We start from the raw sequence: 17,745 nt of genomic DNA on the forward strand, positions 1-17,745 counted from the left end.
ATATATTACCTTCCTAAGAAAGAATGAAAAACATAGGGTAACATGACTGCAAAGCACATGTTAAGTAATTTAAAACTTCAACTACCATTGTTTTGTAATACAATATATTAATTTGTAGCATTCTTACACTGGTTTGAAGATACTGATTCAATTCTATGATAAAATTCACGTCAGCTTATATACACCTTATGTGGATTCGATAAACTTGGGAGTGACTCAAATTGATATTCCTATAACCTCTGCCCTGCTTTAAAACCTGGACTACTTTTCCTATAGAGTCCTTCTTTGTTGGGTGGACACATACCATCAGAAAACCTTTGAAATTACCTACCGCAGTAGCCTTCACAACTAAATTTTTAAAAAATTGTATCAGGATCACTGTGGAACAAGGCCCTCACGCTTTCCCACAAAGGCAATTCAATTGTCATGAAATATGTCCTTTGCACATCTGTTTGAGGTTTTCAAGAAGAATTTTAACAATGATAAGACTTCATTGCAGAAGTGAAATCCTTAGCAGTGTGGCACAGCTAATAGGAAATGTTTCATTTTTTTCTTATATTGACACTTATACCCTGGATTTTAATACTGATAAAAGCAATCCACTTTGTTTCATTTACCTACAACAGAACAGTCAAAAAATCAGCCCATTTCCAATTCCTTTTATGTCAACAGAAGCTAGATCAGTGAATGTGTAATCTCATTCTATAATGTATACAAGAAATCAACATGTGTTAAAATCAAGTGTTGTTAAAATCAAGTGGATCAGCATTTAATATCAACTGCATTATCGAAACAATACAAAACCATGCTACTTAGATTTAATTCCATTTTCAGTACAACCTTCATGAAAAAAGAACAACTATTTAAGTTAAAAGGCCATAATTGTAGAAATACATTTTTAGGATGTTTAGGCAAATTTCCAATGAATGCAGCTTCCATGATGTTTATGAACAGTCAGCAACAAATGTGCAATTCTACTTGACCCACTAAAGCTCCCAAATCGTTGCTGCTTCCATCCAGACACCACAGACAGACCCTTGCAAATGAGAATCTGTGGACAATTAGCTCAGCCACCCTTTAAGTGCTAGAATGGGAAAGGGGCATCAGCAGGGCCACTGGGATTTGCGTCAAGAATACTTTCAAGGAAACTCAGGTTCAATATAAAAATTAAATACTCAAACTGAATGAAATGTTGATGCTGAAATAACCTGGTGCTGTTAGAGGTAGATTTTTAAGCTATTGACAGTCTTTGTTAGACTTCAAACAAAGTAGACTTTGTTTGAAATCTAACAAAGACTGTCAATAGCTCTCTTTTTTACTCTCTTCTGACCAAAACCACTAAAAAGCCACAAATGAGACACCAGTTTCTAGCCAGTGTAAACTTTCTTAAAATGACAGAATTATGTTGGTTTAACTACGTTTGATATGTATCCCCCAACATGGTTCCTTTGTCCTTAAAGAGTAAATCACTTGGATTTAATTTTTGATATTTTATTACAGGTTGAGGTTTCCAAATAAAATATAAACAGGCACTTCTGAAAACAGGCTAAGAAGAAAAGCACTTTATCTACAGACAAGAGGCTGAAAGCAGATAGGTAACATAAAGGAGAGAGGAAAAAACCAGACATACCTTTGAACACTGTTTATGATTCTGGCACCAAGCAAGTGACCCATTGTTCTGAAAGACAAAGGAAATGTACATGAATATTCATATTTCTTTCAGGCTAGACATAGTCACCCTAACATATTTAAATGGAATACACCATCCAGTTCTGCTTAGACAATGTTGTGCCACAATATAAGTACCAATCCTGACTCCTAGTTCCTTTTGTGGAGTTAAAGGCTCATACAAGTGTAAAGTGAACCTAAAGAAGTTAGGAAAGCATTTCAGCACTTAAGTTTGATGGAAAACTGACCAAAGTCATCTTTTAGTCCATCTTTGTAAATACTTGTTGTCTAGAATTGCTAAGTAGTAGACAAAAGGTAACACTTGGATTTTAAAAACTGATACAGATTAGTAGTGATTCATGAAAAGTAAAGTCCATTAATTGCATTTCAATGTCACACAACACTTAAAATAGATTGTCAAGCAAAGATAATGAACAACTTTTAAATAAATGGAAAATTCAATTAAATGCAACATGAGTTTCCCAAAAGTCATCTGTGCCAGTTTTATTTTATATTTTTGATAATAAAGTGCATTCCCAAGATAAGAAAACAGTATAGCTCTGATTTATTCTGACTGCAGTAAAATAACCAACAGAGTATGACATGCATAATAATAATTTAGCTAAAAGAAAAGAAAACATTATGAGAAGAGAAAGAAGTATGGAACTGGCACAGGGACAAACAGCAACTTGCTGTTCTTCTAGAGACATTTCTGAAAAGTCAATTTTGGAAACAGCATTTCTTGGTTAAAAACCCCCACAGCTCAGAAGTGTATGTCTTTCATCTTAAAAGATGAAATAAAATGATTTACTTTCTGTATAGTGGAAGACTGAAACAACATCAGGAAGACCTAAATGACTGAACACGAGAAATGGGGTACAAACTCTGCAACACATCCTACTTAGGACATTATATGTATGGACGTCTTTCACCATAAGTCCACACTCTGGAAACAGAATGGATGAAGATTCTGGTAAATTTATTGTTCAGAATTGGACTACAATTGTCAGTCTACGAGGGAGTAAAAGGACACCCCCTTTCATAGGGATTAGGCAAGGTATTCCCTCAGGGAATGTAACTGCAGTATACCATCACTGTTGGCTGTGGTGGTGTGGATGGTTGAACTTTCCCCATTTTGTATGTTAAATCCTAGTTGGACTCTCCAGAGAAAGTTGGACAGTGTAAGCATGGACAAGCAGGTGCTGTGAAGGACTGTGGCAAGGAAAAGAAGGACAGACGAGGGAGAAGATTTAAAGAGAGATTTAAGAAAGAAGGAGAGGGTGCTGAAAGAAGGATATAGGAAAGAGAGTTTTGAGGCAGAGTAAAGATGAAAGACATATGGGTGGTTTACCAAGTGGAATGGATTTAGATATGTGGAAAAGTTAAAAGGCTGGTGGGTCTGATATTGTATGTTCTGTACAATGCTGTATGTTCTGTACACCCCCCTTAATTGAAATTCATAAGTTGCTACACCCTCCCTACAAGCCCCTATTCTTAGCTCACCTCTGTTACATGTTTCTTTTCCCCTTTTCCCGCCTCAGTGTTCTCCCTCCCCTACTTCCCAATTGGTCCAAGGCTTGCAACCCCTCCCCTTATCTCCCCAGTGATAAGTTTCCATTGGTTGCCACAAAGAGGAACTCCCATTTCTCCTCCCCTTCCCTGAAAGCTTATAAGCTGGTGCATTTCTTTGTTCTGTATCCAGTTCAGGCTGGGACAGTGTTCGGTTGGATTAAAGTTGTGGTTCCACTGTCTGGCTGGCTGGATCCTCCTTTCTCGCTCTCAGCGCGTCGCTTAAGTCATCCTACTGCCGTTCAGGCCTCTCCCAGGGCCAAGAACCCACAGGGCTGACCCCTTCATTCCGCTAAGGGGCAGCTCAAATTACGCTTGCTCCGGTGCCTGGGCTGGCTCGGGGTGAAGCCAAAGGGCTTCGAACGGGGCACCGCGACAAGTGGCAACAACTATAGATCTAGAAAACAGAGTTTCCAAGGAGGAGCAATTCGCATAGGCCAGAGTGCAAAGTACTAATACAGCAGCACCATACCTTTTTTCCCTCTCTCCCTAATTTTTATTTTTTAATTAAAGAATGCAAATAATGGAATAATGTACATATGTTGGTTTCATCTGGCATAATTTTCTTCACGGTAGCTAGTATGGTCTAAGCTTCGGATTTTTGCTGGAAGCAGTGTTGATAACATGGGTATGTGTTTGTTACTGCTGAGCAGTGCTTACAAGTGCTCACAAACAGCATCAAGGCCTTTTCTGCTCCTCACCCCATCCCATCAGCAAGGGCTGGGGGTGCACAAGGAGTTGGGAGGGGACACAGCAGGGACAGATGATCCCAAGATCCTAACTGACCAAAGGGATATTCCATACAATATGGTATCATACTGAACATATAATGCCAAGGGAAGGAGGAGGAAGAGATGGGTATTTGGAGTGATGGTGTTTTGTCTTCCCAAATCACCACTATGCATGACGAAGGGGACGGCTGAACATCTGGGAAACAGTGAAATAACTCCTTGCTTTGTGTGCATTTTGCTTTACCTATTAAACTGTCTTTATCACAACCCATGAGGTTTTTCTACCTTTACTGTAGTGATACTCTCCCCCCAAGTCCCACCCACAGAACAACAGAGTGAGCACAGGTCAAGCTTAGTCGCCCCAGTTGGCTCTTAACCACAATACATAACTTTTTATGTATAAAACTCACGCAGATAAAGTAAAACTTATTCTGTCAACATACAATTCAGAAGGAGAAATAGATACATTAGAAACATTGTAATGGAGACAACCACATTAGTTTTTCAAAACTGCAGCACTGTGCTCTGATCTCAGCAAAGTTTGTAAGCTTCGATACAGTGATTTGCTACCACAACTACGACGCCTGTGCTTTGAAGCTGGATCTCTCTTTGTGAATGTTTAAAAAGACCATGTCTGTGCATGCCTTCATACAAGTGTGTAGTCACATGTTCACAAAAGCTTTCAAGATGTGGCCAGCAGGTCAAGGGAAAGGATCATCCTCCTTTCACCTGCCCACATGAGCCACACATGGAGAACTGCACCAGTCCTGGGATCCTCAGGAGAAGAAAGTCAAGGACCTGTTGGAGCGGGTCCAGAGAAGAGCCATGAAAATGATCTCAGGACCAGAGCACATTTCAATAAATGGAGAGACATTTGGGGTTCTTCAGCCTGGAGGAGAGAATGCTCCAGAGAAACTTTATTGCAGCCTTTCATTATATAAAGGGGGCTTACAAGAAAGACAGAGAGACCAAGGTCTGTAGTGACAGAACAAAGGGCAACAGATGAAAACTGAGAAAGGGCAGATTTAGATTGGATCTAGGGAAGAAACTTTTTATCTTAAGGGTAGTGAGATACTGAAACAGGTTGTCCAGAGAAGTGGTGGATGCTCCATCACTGGAACTGTTCAATGACCAACATGATCTCATGGAAGATCCCAGGGTAGGAGGGATGGACTAGATGACCTTTAAAGATCCCTTCCAACCTCCATCATTTTGTAAGTGACTTCAGCCATCATAGTCAGAAGCACAGAATTGGTTTGACTTTCACCACAACTCTTAATCTGAACTTCAGAAATTTTATGTGTCTTTTTTTCATATGAGCTCAAATGTTAACAATTTATACTCCTGTACTACTGAGGAAACTATGGAGATAATAAATATAAAGACATATCCATTCTTTTTCACTCCTTTCCACTTATTTGCAGTTATTTAGGAGCATTTTAAAACCATCAGTTCATACCATGTAACTTCAATATTTTATGAAAATTTATTTTATCTTCCAGCAGATTACAATGCACTACTACTTGATTTTATAATACCATTTTTATCTGTCATTACTGTCAAATTTAGCTAAAACCGAGATTCGCTAGCATAAGATTAACTAACTATGAGCACCATCTCAGGTCCAACCCCTTAGAAAAGAGATATAAATAAAAGAAATAAAACTTTAGAACAGCTGTAAATTACACAAGCTAGTGGGAATTCTTTAGTATTGCTCTCAATGCTGTATTAGGATTTATTATTTCCATTTACAAATCTAGCCAGCAGCAATGTTGAAAGAATATTTTATGTGCTAGTTTCAATTTATCCCCCTTTCTTCTTCACATAAATGTGACAGAAGTAGCTGATTGCAAAAACAGATACGTAGCAACTCACCACTTTGTTTCAGTTACACTGCTACTTTCCACTGAACTAGAAAAAGTTACAGTTTTAAATTATATCTGTTGCTTGGGACAATAAAGCCATAAATGCCCAGATGTGTGGTTCCCCTACTTGATAATTTCAACCTCTACAACTGTTTTCATTTCTCTACTGAAAACTATTAGTACTTGAGTAAAAAAGAAAGTCTATCAAAATGTAAAAATATTGTTTAGCAACTGCAATTTCATACAAACTAAAATGATGTGAATGATCTTTCATTGTATAAGAAAAAACATATTCTACAGGCTTCCTTTGAACAGCAAAGTATCAGAGAAAGCCTAAACACTAAATGAAGGCTCTCCTCCACTCTGCATCCTAACTCATGGGTTATCACAAACATTCAGTTGTGCTTATTGCTCATACCAGTGTACCTGACTGAAACCATAATTTCAAATAATCAGAATTTTGTGTTTTATCTGTAGCATTTTACAGGCTCCCACATTCCATTCTCAGTTCCCTCATGCCTGTTTTTCTTCAAACCCAATTCTGTCTTGTCTTATGCCAGTGAGAGTTTTGACTTAGTCTTCAGTGGTGGCTTCAATCTGCAGTGCAGAAATGGCCTCAAGGAAGAGTTAAATACCACCGTTCATACCCATTTACAAGCCTTGTACAACGTATCTTCAGGGTAACTTTGAAGCATCTTAATATGCACTCAGAGAGCAAACTTCACTCAACAGGGCGAACCCCAGGTATCCCTGGTATCCCATCTTCCTGGGCCTGACACATTGTAAGAAAGGTGTCAGGCAGAGGAAACTAAAGCAGTCTCCAACAGCATATAGGAGATGCATTAGAGGAACTCGGGTCACCACCTGAGCCCCACACACTTCCAATCTGCCAGGAAGGAAACACTAGACAAACTTCAATGATCACACCTTCAAAGACCTGGGCTGTTTGACATGTACAAGAAAAAGAGCTTACAAAAGCAAAAACAGGAGGGGGAAAAGAACTAAAACAAAACAACAGATAAGTACTGCAAGACTCTTAGGATTACAAGATCATATTACAAGATTCATTTCAGCAAGTATTTGCATACACTTGCTTTTCTTTGGTAAAACACAAGTGTCCCTGGTCAGTTAAGACAGTTAAGACAAATGTCTATATTCTGTGCCTTGAAAAAAGGAAAGCTGTGCTGCGTCTCTTGTAAGGAAAAAAATACATGTAGAGAAGCAAGAAAAAAATCAATCTTCTTGTATCTACAGTGGGCCCCATGGGGAAAAAAGTTAATAACATTCACAAGCAAGTACAAACTGTTTCTTAATTGGAGCAACAGCAAAAAAAACCCCAACCAAACAAACAAAAAAACCCCAGTATAAAATTACTTAATTTGCATATCTGTCCATAATTATTATGACAGTAGCTGTATACCTATTATCAGGTATACACACATTTACATACCTACCACATTTGTGTGAGACCACTGTCTCTCAGAAGTGGCCTCTCCTGATGATTTCACTGATTCTTTCAAAATGACAAAAAGTACAGAAATAAAGCTTTCCAATAACAGTAGCCGCTGAAGTAAAACAGAACATTTGAGTATACAAATCAATAACTGCTGCAATGATGAATTTAAAGAGAGGCTCCCAATATACATTTTCCTTACCCTTTCAAAAATCCCAACAGCATGAAATTAAAAGTAACAATAAAATATAATTTGTGTTTGACATGCATTTCCTGACTGCATGTTCACTATGACACAAATTAATACAGGGACTTATCTATGTCAGTGCTGTGCATCCCCAGGCCCAGCTCTGAAATGTGGAACTAAGGTGCAAAATGGAATCAACAAATTCAAACTAGGCTTCCCAGCTCCCAAATCAAAAGTATGCACTTAGGAATGAATTTCAGAGAAGTCTGTACACTTAGTGGGGAGAGATATCAAAACAAACAGATAGGAAATGCCAGAGAAAAATTTATTTCTCAAAGCCCTTCTGTCAAGATTAAACACAAAATGTAGTAAATGTACGGGCAGGGGAACCACAGTACCTCTCCTGGGTTCTAGTATTTAGTTATCCTTTTGCATATAAATAACTGGAACATATTTTTCTTTGAAAATAAAGCAGGAAAATTAAAAGAGGATACACTGTTATACAACACTACAAACACCTGCCTCAGAAGTCTTTCACCAAGTTACAGCAAATTTAAGCCTTTATGCACCTTCAGAAAACTCAGCAACAGGCTAGAGGGAAGACTAAAACCTAGGCAGTGAAACCAAACTGCTCTGTAGAAATGAGCAGGATAAACATGAAGCTGCAGGTGGTGAAGGAGAAAGTTATAATGTTCAGTAATGAGGTCCACCTCAGAAACAAGACTGGCTCTCTCAAGGACAACTTATGCAAACATATTTTTAGGATTGTTTCTACTACATGCTTGTCCAGTGCATGTCAGGTTTGAAGACCATCCACTGGAGAAGCCATGGATAGAAGAAGAACACTATGAGATGAAATACCCATAAAATACAACAAAACAGCAATAATATTCTGGTTCCTTGGCTTCTGTTCAGGAAAGAAAGGAAGGAAATACAAACAACTGAAATAAGTACATTTTGCTCTTTACACAATTTCTGATTTCATTGTTCATTATATTTTACAGAAATAATTCCTTAGTAAGGGGTTTCTGTTGCCATATAATGGTTCTAATAAAGAATGCAACTAAAAAAAGTACGCATCGACAAATAATACATTGAATATTATTGTGTAGCTTTGAGGCATTCCCATCTGTCCTGTCAGTAGATCCCAGGAAGAAGGGATCAGCACCTTCTTCTCCACTTCTCCTTTTCAGATAGAAAGCAATGAGGTCACCCTAAAGCCTTCTCCTCTTCAAACTAGACAAGCCCAAAGTCCTCAGCCACTCTTCTCATAACATGATTTCCAGCCCTGTCACCAGTTTTGTTGCCCTCCTCTGGGTGCATTCAAGGACTTTCACATCCTTATTAAATTGTGGGCCCAGAACTGCCCACAGTACTCCAGGTGAGGCTGCACCAATGCTGAATACAGCGGCATAATCATCATTTTGAGCAGCTGGTGGTGCTGTGTTTGATGCACTCCAGGATGGGATTTGATCTCTTGGCTGCTTTGGTACCCTGCTGATTCCTATTCAGCCTGATGCTGACCATCACCCCAGATCTTCTTCTGCAGGGCTGCTCTCCAGCTCCTCCTCTGCCAGTTTATACTTGTGCCCAGCATTATGCAGAATCCAACATTTTTTACTTGTTAGATTTCATCCCATCAATGCTCTAACCTATCCAGATCCCTAGGCCTCTCATCCCTCCCAAAAGAGTCACCAGCACCTCCCAATTCAGTATCATCAGCAAACTTGCACTAATGAAGCATTCACCTGCATCCAGAGCAGTGTCAAAAGAACTGAACACAGGTGGCTCTAGCACTGAACCCTGAGGAACACCAGTGATGACCAGACACCAGCCAGATGCAGCCTCATTCAGTAAAACCCTTGGAGCCCTGACCTTCAGCCGGTTCTCCCAGGACACCATGAACCCACTCATCCCACAGCTGCCCCTGGCACTCCCTGACCCTGGCTCATGTTTTGCCATGCCTGAGGCTCTTGATGACCCTGTTACCAGCACCCAGCTCTGCCACCCCATGCCAGCCCCTTTGGGGTGCTCCCCTTGGAGAGGCCATAGCTGCAATTTCATCCCCAGCCCCTGGTTCTCCATGCCCTGGGAGCCAGCCCATGCTGAGACTGACAGCACAGGACTGTGCTTCAAACTCTACAATAACATCTTCATTTATTCCTGATGTGTAAGTAATGCCCTTAGACTTCAGTTAGCAAAAGCACAAAGCAAGATTTCTACACCAAAACAAAATTAAGATCACCCAAACCAGACAAAACAAAAAAGCACATAAAATATACCAGAATAAAACAAAAACGGCAACAAAAAAAATACTGCATAGAACTCTAATGTGAGAAAAAGTAGGGGATCAAACAGTACTTAACACATATTAGTCACAATGTTTAATATATTATCAGATATATATAATGTATATATATATAAAACTGATATATATCTGTTATATTATCAAATAATTTTATGACTGTTAAATAAACACATGTAGAAATTCAGCATTAGGCTTAACTATGTACATATATTTCCTCTGCCATCTTATAATGACATCCAACTCTTAATAAAAATTTTAAAATCCACCACACTGAGCAACGGTATTCTGAAAAAAAAGGAACCTGAGGGCAAGAACACATTTTGAAACAATCACCTCAAGTTATTCTGTCACTCTAACTAACCACTGTCATTCCTCACAACTAAATCAAATGTACAACCACCTTAGAGGAAGTCATTTTTATACCACAGATGTTTAAACCATAGAAAAGTCAACGCTGGTTACTGGTTAACCAAAAGTAATTAAGTTAAAGAGATGCCTGAATGTAAGAAATACTTATAAAACTGATCAGCCTAAAAATCCATTCTCTGACATAACTGCAGTTTGCAAATATAAACCAAAACTAAATTATCATGGGTCACAGTGCGACTCACACTGCCATCTAATTTTAAACATCTGGATTTAACATCAGAAAATGGATATCACAAAAAATTTTTAGGATGTCTTAGTCAGTTTTTCTTTTGGATTTATGCTGACATTGCCACCGTCCATAATGTGCTAGCTCCTAGCACAATGATATGGTGGGTACTCCTGTAGATGAATGGATACAAATAGAACTATATTGACCTAAACTTTGTGTTGATATTTCCTCAACAGCTCAAACAAAGTCAACTTTTATTGCTGTTACAGACCAAAACATTAAAAACGACAACTTTACATACACCAAAACAGAAGAAAAAAAAAATTAGACCAGAGTAATTAAAAAAGAAGGTAAAATCAGCAACCATCACCTAAATTGTGAGACACAAAACTCTTTGTTCTCTGACTGTCATCGTTAGCAGGTTCCTGGAAATACAATCATCAAAACCCAAAGGCTATTGCCAATCAAACAGCAAAAGATTGGTAGCTTTGAAAATAGACTATTTATTACTTGGATTAAATTTGCATCTCTAAGTATGGGACACCTTTCCTCTTTTTTGAACACTGTCTTCTCAAATGCACAGAAAAACTACTAGATAAACACAAGCTGTAAAAAAAAATGAGCCACAGGAATCCTTGTGTCTCCACACACTTGTGAGTTATGACTGCCTTCTTGTGGTTTCACAGACTTCACTCTTACCACTTCTAAGACTGATCTCAACTGAGGTCTTATTCTATTTAGCAGAAGTTTTTACCAATCTGTAAAAGAATCCAGATGAAATAAACTTCACTCCTCCATGCAACAGGAGGAATTAAATACACTGACACTAACTTGAAGATGTTAAAGTTATATATTGAATCTCAAAGTATATTTGGGCCAAATTTCGAACACATTTTTTGGGATTAAGTAATCCAGATACCAGTCTAATAGCATTAAGATGAGAAGCAAAAGATAGCTTGCCAACTACTTGTTTATAAGCTCTGTTTCAAAATCCCCACCCTTCCAAAATGCTATTGCATCTCTTCTATTGTGTCATAAACTAGGTTTGCTACACATATGAAATTATGAGATAATAAAAGTATACGCTAGCTCAAGGATGTGACAGAAGTGTAGCCCTGGGAAATTAACATCCAAAAAAAGAACAAAAATTAATTCTAAAAACATAATGCTTACTTACGTAAAATACAATATAAATATAAATATAAACATATACAACCTACTTTGTATTAAAAAAATACAACTGGTTCACAATATACTATAGGATTCAATGTTTCAGAAATGTTTGCATGCTGCTTTGAATGCTGATTTGATTTTATAACTGAAAATTATAGTCCATATTACTTTTCTGTATAATTATAAGATTACTGGTTAGTTGGGTGACTCCCAACAGCATATGATGTAGCATGTTTATCACAGGCTACACTTGCCTCCACTGCATACCAACAGAGCATTCCAGGATCAGCTACAAACTCCCTAGGAAGCCACGTGAACCACAGAAACACATCTATTGAGCCAAACACCTTGTCTTGATGGGCTTGATGTACTACACATATTTCAATTGTCCCCTTTCCTTCAACTAATTCTGGTCTGGTCCCATGGACACAAGGCCCGTTAGTTGGTAAAGCACATCAGATCCCCCTGGATTATCTCTCCCAGTTATGTTAACCCATAAGTTCCTTGCATGAACTCTCAGGCTTGTCCATGATGTGAAAGAAAAGGTGATCATGATACCTAAGAGACTCCCAAAGCAAACTCTGATCCTCATTAAAACACTAATGCGTAGATGTACCTCAGACATTTCTAACCTCTCCCAAATACACAGAAGTAGTAATTCAGTGCTTCCTACTCAACTACATTTTCCTCAAAAGCCACATTGTTTCAGGACCAGTCAGGGCAGAGCTCCGTTCTTGCAAAATGTTTAATGTTCTCTTGTCTCATATCCGTAAGAAACCACACACACACAAAGAGTAACAACCATGCATCTTTATACCATGTAAAATGTCAGTTATAAATAGTCTAACCATAAACTACATAAATGTGTAGTCCATGCACGTTGCATTTTCGTGGCGCAATTTCTTTTTACAAAAGCTGCTAAATGCATTGTACTACATACTGGCTATGTGATTTTTCACTGCATTTTCTCCTGTTCTGTTCTGGCATGTGTGAGAGGGACATCACTATGTACTACACTTGTAACTTTGGCAAGAGGACAGATACACACCATAGTTATAGCAGCTTCAAACTTAGCAACTCTTCAATAGCCATGTTATTATGACTCAGGTACCATCAAATTATGTGCCCACATTCTTGGGCTTAACATACTATTTATTTCCAATATAATTGCATGAAATTCACATGATAAATTTCAGGAATGCATTTCATTTCTCTCTGACATGTGTTACTAGTTTACAAGATACTAAATATTTCAAGCCACAGTAGTAGCAATATCCCCACAAGCTGAAGGATAAATATATTTTCATTTTCCTTTTAAAGGAAAACAAATGAAAATATGAATTCCATGCAGCACCTTTCTCAACATAAAATATTTGTGACAAGTATCTCCTTATTCCTATTGTCTTGATGTATCACTATAAATTTTTTCCTCTTGGAAGGCAATAAGTTCAATAAACATAATTGCCAACATGAAATCTGTTTCACTATCTTTTAGTATTTTAAAGCATGTAGTAAAGTATAATCTCAGCAGTAAAACTTAGCACAAATAACAATCCTAAACATGAAATATGCAGTCTAAAATTTGACCATAATTATTCATTGGTAGCTCCAGACACCTATTAATATTTATAACATTTTTAATACAAAAAAAATGTTTTGGAGGAATTATTAAAGTGCATAGCAAAGCTCCCAAAAGTAAAAAGTGTAAAAATTAACAAAGGCCTTGGAGGTTGAACAGTTGTGTAAACAGTCTTTGGGGAATTTTTTTCCATTTCCCACAGAAGACCTGTCTCAGTGAGTAAAGTGCATCACACCAAACCTAGGATTTCCTAGAAACATTTGCAAAAGGGTTGTGGCCATTCTGGAATTAGAGATTTTTTTCAAATAGAAATGCCCCTTGGACTTAAACAGAATAGCCTATCTGCAATCTGAACCAAAATCAACACCATATTGTTAGAAACTACACACACAAAAAAAGTCTTTCACTGCAACAGTTAAACCAGCATCTCTGAAAGAAGTCTTATTTCCCTGATATATTTTAATTATTAATCTTTCCATACATCTGCCTTCACTGTACATGTTGCAGAGAGACAGAAAAGATGTAATGGGTGCAGTTTATAAGCCCACAATTTATTGTTTCATCTCCAAAGCACAACTCAACAGAAATCGTATCAGACAGGTTAACCCTTCTTTTCACTGCTCCGATTTTTTTGGTCCTTGGCCTGTTCCTTCCCAACCCAGCTCTCACTTCTGCAGGCCAACACACAGGGCTGCCAAATTAAGCCTGTCATAAAGACTAGTAGATGCCAGTAGCATCTGCTCAGATACCACACATCACATCACTCACTGCATGTCCTTCTAACAGTGCCACACAAGCAGAGGAAGTCATGATACCCCTCTCCAGACCAGTCAGTGCTGCTGTCTTTCCCCAGCTCCCAGGCCTGTAAACCCTGTTGGCATTTGTGTGCAGACCACATTCTTATCCCTGTCCTGTTTTAAGGAATGGTAATAGCTCCCACAATGCAGAAGTTGTGATGACATTGTGTTGACAATGGAGGAAAATCAGGCATCAATGAAGGAAAACCAGGCACACTGAAGGTAGGTGAGTCCTTCCCTTTCTGCTTGAAATTTAACACATCTCCTAACCTGATCCTAGGTCGGACACTTTGGCCCTGCAACACTGACAGCATATTCCTGAAAGAAACAGCCTTTTAATGCAAGTTACAATAGATTCTTCCAGTTTCCTTAGAGGAGTTTTGCAGTTTAAGAACTGTATACAAGAAGTGTATATTCCATAGGACAATTGCTGCAGTCCAGTGTTCTAGACCACCTTGCAAGCAACCTAAGACTGTGAAAGGACAACGAGAGAGAGAAAAAAAAATCAACATTAACTTCTATTGATAACAATACACTAAAACTACTCATACAATTCATGGTACAGGGGTAATAACTTGATCTTTTTTCAGTGGCAATGTTCAATGGAAGATTTATGTTGCTTCATCACATTGCCATAAAATTTTCCACAAACATAAAAGCACTTCATATGCCAGGTTTTTAGAATACAGTCTTTAACTAATGAAGACATACCATAAAAGGAAAATAAATCTCTCTTCAAGGCAGAACTGAAGCATTTGTCATTAACACATATGGTTACCAGAGACATGGTTGTTATGCAGAACAATCATCTGCTGACAGGTCCATCATGTTTCAGACCTTTCTGGCACCAGGTGAAAGAGGTAAAAATTAAATCAGGTTAATTTGCATTGAAGTTATTGAAAGGCTTGTAACATGAGAAATGTCAAAGCACAGCCTAAGTCCCTACCCAAGACACAGCATTTTAAAGCCTCCAGTTAATGTAAACAATTGGATATGGAATTTCACAGAAATCCACTGCAAGGATCACACCAGTTGTGAAGCCTAGCATCTACTTTTATATCTTTAATCTAAATCAACAGCCACAAAAGAAAACCATTGTAATATATACTCTTAAACTCATAAGATGTGGACAACTGCAGTTAATACCAGTTGTCAGTAACTTGTACTTTCAGCAGGCATTTTATATTAAGGTTCTGTTTCTCTTTCTTAAATCGCCTTTTTTTGCAGAACTGAAAAATATTTCAGGTGTTCCCTTTTTGTAAAGTCTCTGGTACTGGTGGTATGCTCCAGGAATTCTGTCCCATTTATAAAGTTTCCTTCCATTTTACTAGCCTTCTCACCTGTGTAAAGCAATTCAGAAAGAAAGACAGTAAAGGGGGTTCTGGTACTACAAGTAGATCAATAATATTCAAGTTTCTTTTTCATTGGACTGAGGAGCTCTGCTCGATTTACTTTCTCAGTGGGAAGTTCATGGATGAGAACAAGTTAACTGAGGCTCGATCTATACCAGATGGATCTACTGGGTATGACTAAGCATCTTAGAGGCATAAAAAAATTGACATCTCCTCCTATTATTAAGAGAACAAGCCAAGCCTGTTGATGAAACTTACAGGGATACTCTGGAATCCCTGAGGGCACCTGGATATATGGAGCAACAATCAGAAACTGGGCAGTTTCTCATCTTTTAAAAAAAAATTTGTCTTCTGTCTTTAGTGGTACTTAACTCTGGTGCCATTAAATTGCTTCTACCTTCTCTTGTCATCTGAAAGAATGTCTTCTAAAAATATTTAAAGGTGCTTTACATCTAGCATATAACTAACAATTCAGTTTTACTTTGTCCTAATGGCACTGTGTTATTTACTACCACTCTGAACTGAAACAAAAGACGTCATGATACAAAAAGTCAGTATTTAACAAATTCAAGCTAATCATCTTTAAACAGCATACTAAGAACTTTCTTGTTTTTAACTATAAACTCTAAACACGTATTTCTAGTGTTTATTTTCACTGACCTAAGCTTATTTCCATTGAAACAGTTGAGACAGATTACTAGCAAGTGTAGGGTTATCAGACTCAGGCCAGAAACAAAAGCTCCAGAAAAATCCTGTCTTAAGCTACTAATTATATAAATGGAAGAATCAGTGAGTATCAGTCAGAAATCTGAAAGCTCTCCAGTTAAAGAAAACAACATGAGCCTACCCTACATTAACCTGTAAAGCTCTTCAGGCTTTAAAACTAACAAGAGTCATGGTTTCTATTCCAAAACAAAGGCAGCCAGCACATCCGCTAGGAAACTGGCAATGTTCACTTTTCTACAATTTGGAAAACAGCTGAGGTTAAGTTTAACTTTCAAGCCTAGTTCACACTGCTGCTCTTTTTTTCTGCATAAAGACAGTTTTGAAGACAGGAAGAAGACTTGAAATAATTGGTTGCTGTTCCACATTAATTGCCACTGAAAATTTGGGCTTCAATGATGTCCAGTGTTCAAACACCTGGGTGTGAATCTATGAATAAACCAATCTTTTACGAGATTAACTAATATGCTGCATGTGTGCATTTCTACTCCACTTGGTCAGTTTCTGGACAGAAACTCACCAAAAGCCTACTGTCTTTCACACTGTGTATTCAACTTTTTAACTCAAAGAAAAAATCCAGCAATAAGCTCCTAGCTGTAAAAATCTACATCTTCTTTCCTTATCTGTCCTGACAAACATGTCCCGTAGCTGCTGCTAAGGACTATATGAAGTGACACACTCTTCATTAATTGGATTATTCTTACCTCTTTGTGTCAGTTTTTCTAATCCCAAATGTTTCTTCCACCTACTGCATATCCAGACTGACCAGTGTTTGACTAATTCTTGATCTCAGTTCGCAGTTGCATAGAAGGAAATTTCAAAACAGAAAAAAGCCTCAAGCTCTTTTAGTTCCAGTTCCCTTCCCAAAATTGTTAGGTACAAATTAAATGTCAACATATTATACGCTCTTTGTAACTAATTAAAATGGGGGCAGATAAGAGTGTGATTCATTATTGTCTTGTTGTGGTTACACATTAACATGATTTTATTGTTGTCAAAGAAGCTACAACCATCACCCAGACTAAAACAAAAAAAGAAAGCCCCACTGCTGAAATAGTTTATATATAGAGATAGAGATTCTGGGGAAAAGAATGATGAACAGTCACTGTATTAGGACATCATCATCATCATAATACATTGTTATCACCCCTTCCTCTCTATTTGCTGCTTCACATATCTGTTCAGCCATGTGCTAAATTCAAAGGAAACCCAAACCTCTTGTAGCACTGAGTCAAAAAATGAATTTGTAGTGTCTAGGTCCAAAAGTGCCCTAAGGCCTGACTGGAATGTTCCAGTCATTAGCAGTTAAAAAGCATGATCAGTTAAATACAAATGATGTATTGCCCTATGCTCATGGCCTAAATCACTAGCTGAGAAATCACATTCATGTACATGAACTGAGACTGCTTTTCTTTTTTAAAAAAATATAAATTACTGTGAAGATAACTTCCCTAAAGAGTAATCCATTAAAAAAAGCAAAACAGAACTATGCTTCTAAATTCTCATAAGAATGGCAAGGAAGGTTGAACTATGTTTGCACTAGACAAAATGAGTACATTATTCTCATCCAATCTTCACCATCAGCCTCAATTTCTGAATGTCTGGACAGAAGACATTTGCTCTAAAGCAATCCTATTTCCCTCATATTACCTTATTACAGGATCCATGACAGCTAGATCGCAGCCCTCACAGGCAAAAAAATCCAGTCTTCACTACCTTGGCCAGGTTTGCAGTTTCAGCTG

At 37.9% G+C, this 17,745-nt stretch overlaps 1 protein-coding gene across 1 annotated transcript in view; it reads right to left on the minus strand.

The window, feature by feature from the left end:
* ANOS1 (anosmin 1) overlaps positions 1-17,745 on the minus strand; it is a 134,059-nt gene that overhangs the window by 107,085 nt on the left and 9,229 nt on the right. Inside the window, exon 2 of the mRNA XM_063392812.1 lies at positions 1,631-1,678. Coding sequence (XP_063248882.1) covers positions 1,631-1,678 — 48 coding nt within the window. The remainder of the gene's footprint in view (positions 1-1,630; positions 1,679-17,745) is intronic.

This window comes from Prinia subflava, chromosome 3, assembly GCF_021018805.1.
Source record: "Prinia subflava isolate CZ2003 ecotype Zambia chromosome 3, Cam_Psub_1.2, whole genome shotgun sequence".
Classification (NCBI taxonomy): Eukaryota; Metazoa; Chordata; class Aves; order Passeriformes; family Cisticolidae; genus Prinia; species Prinia subflava.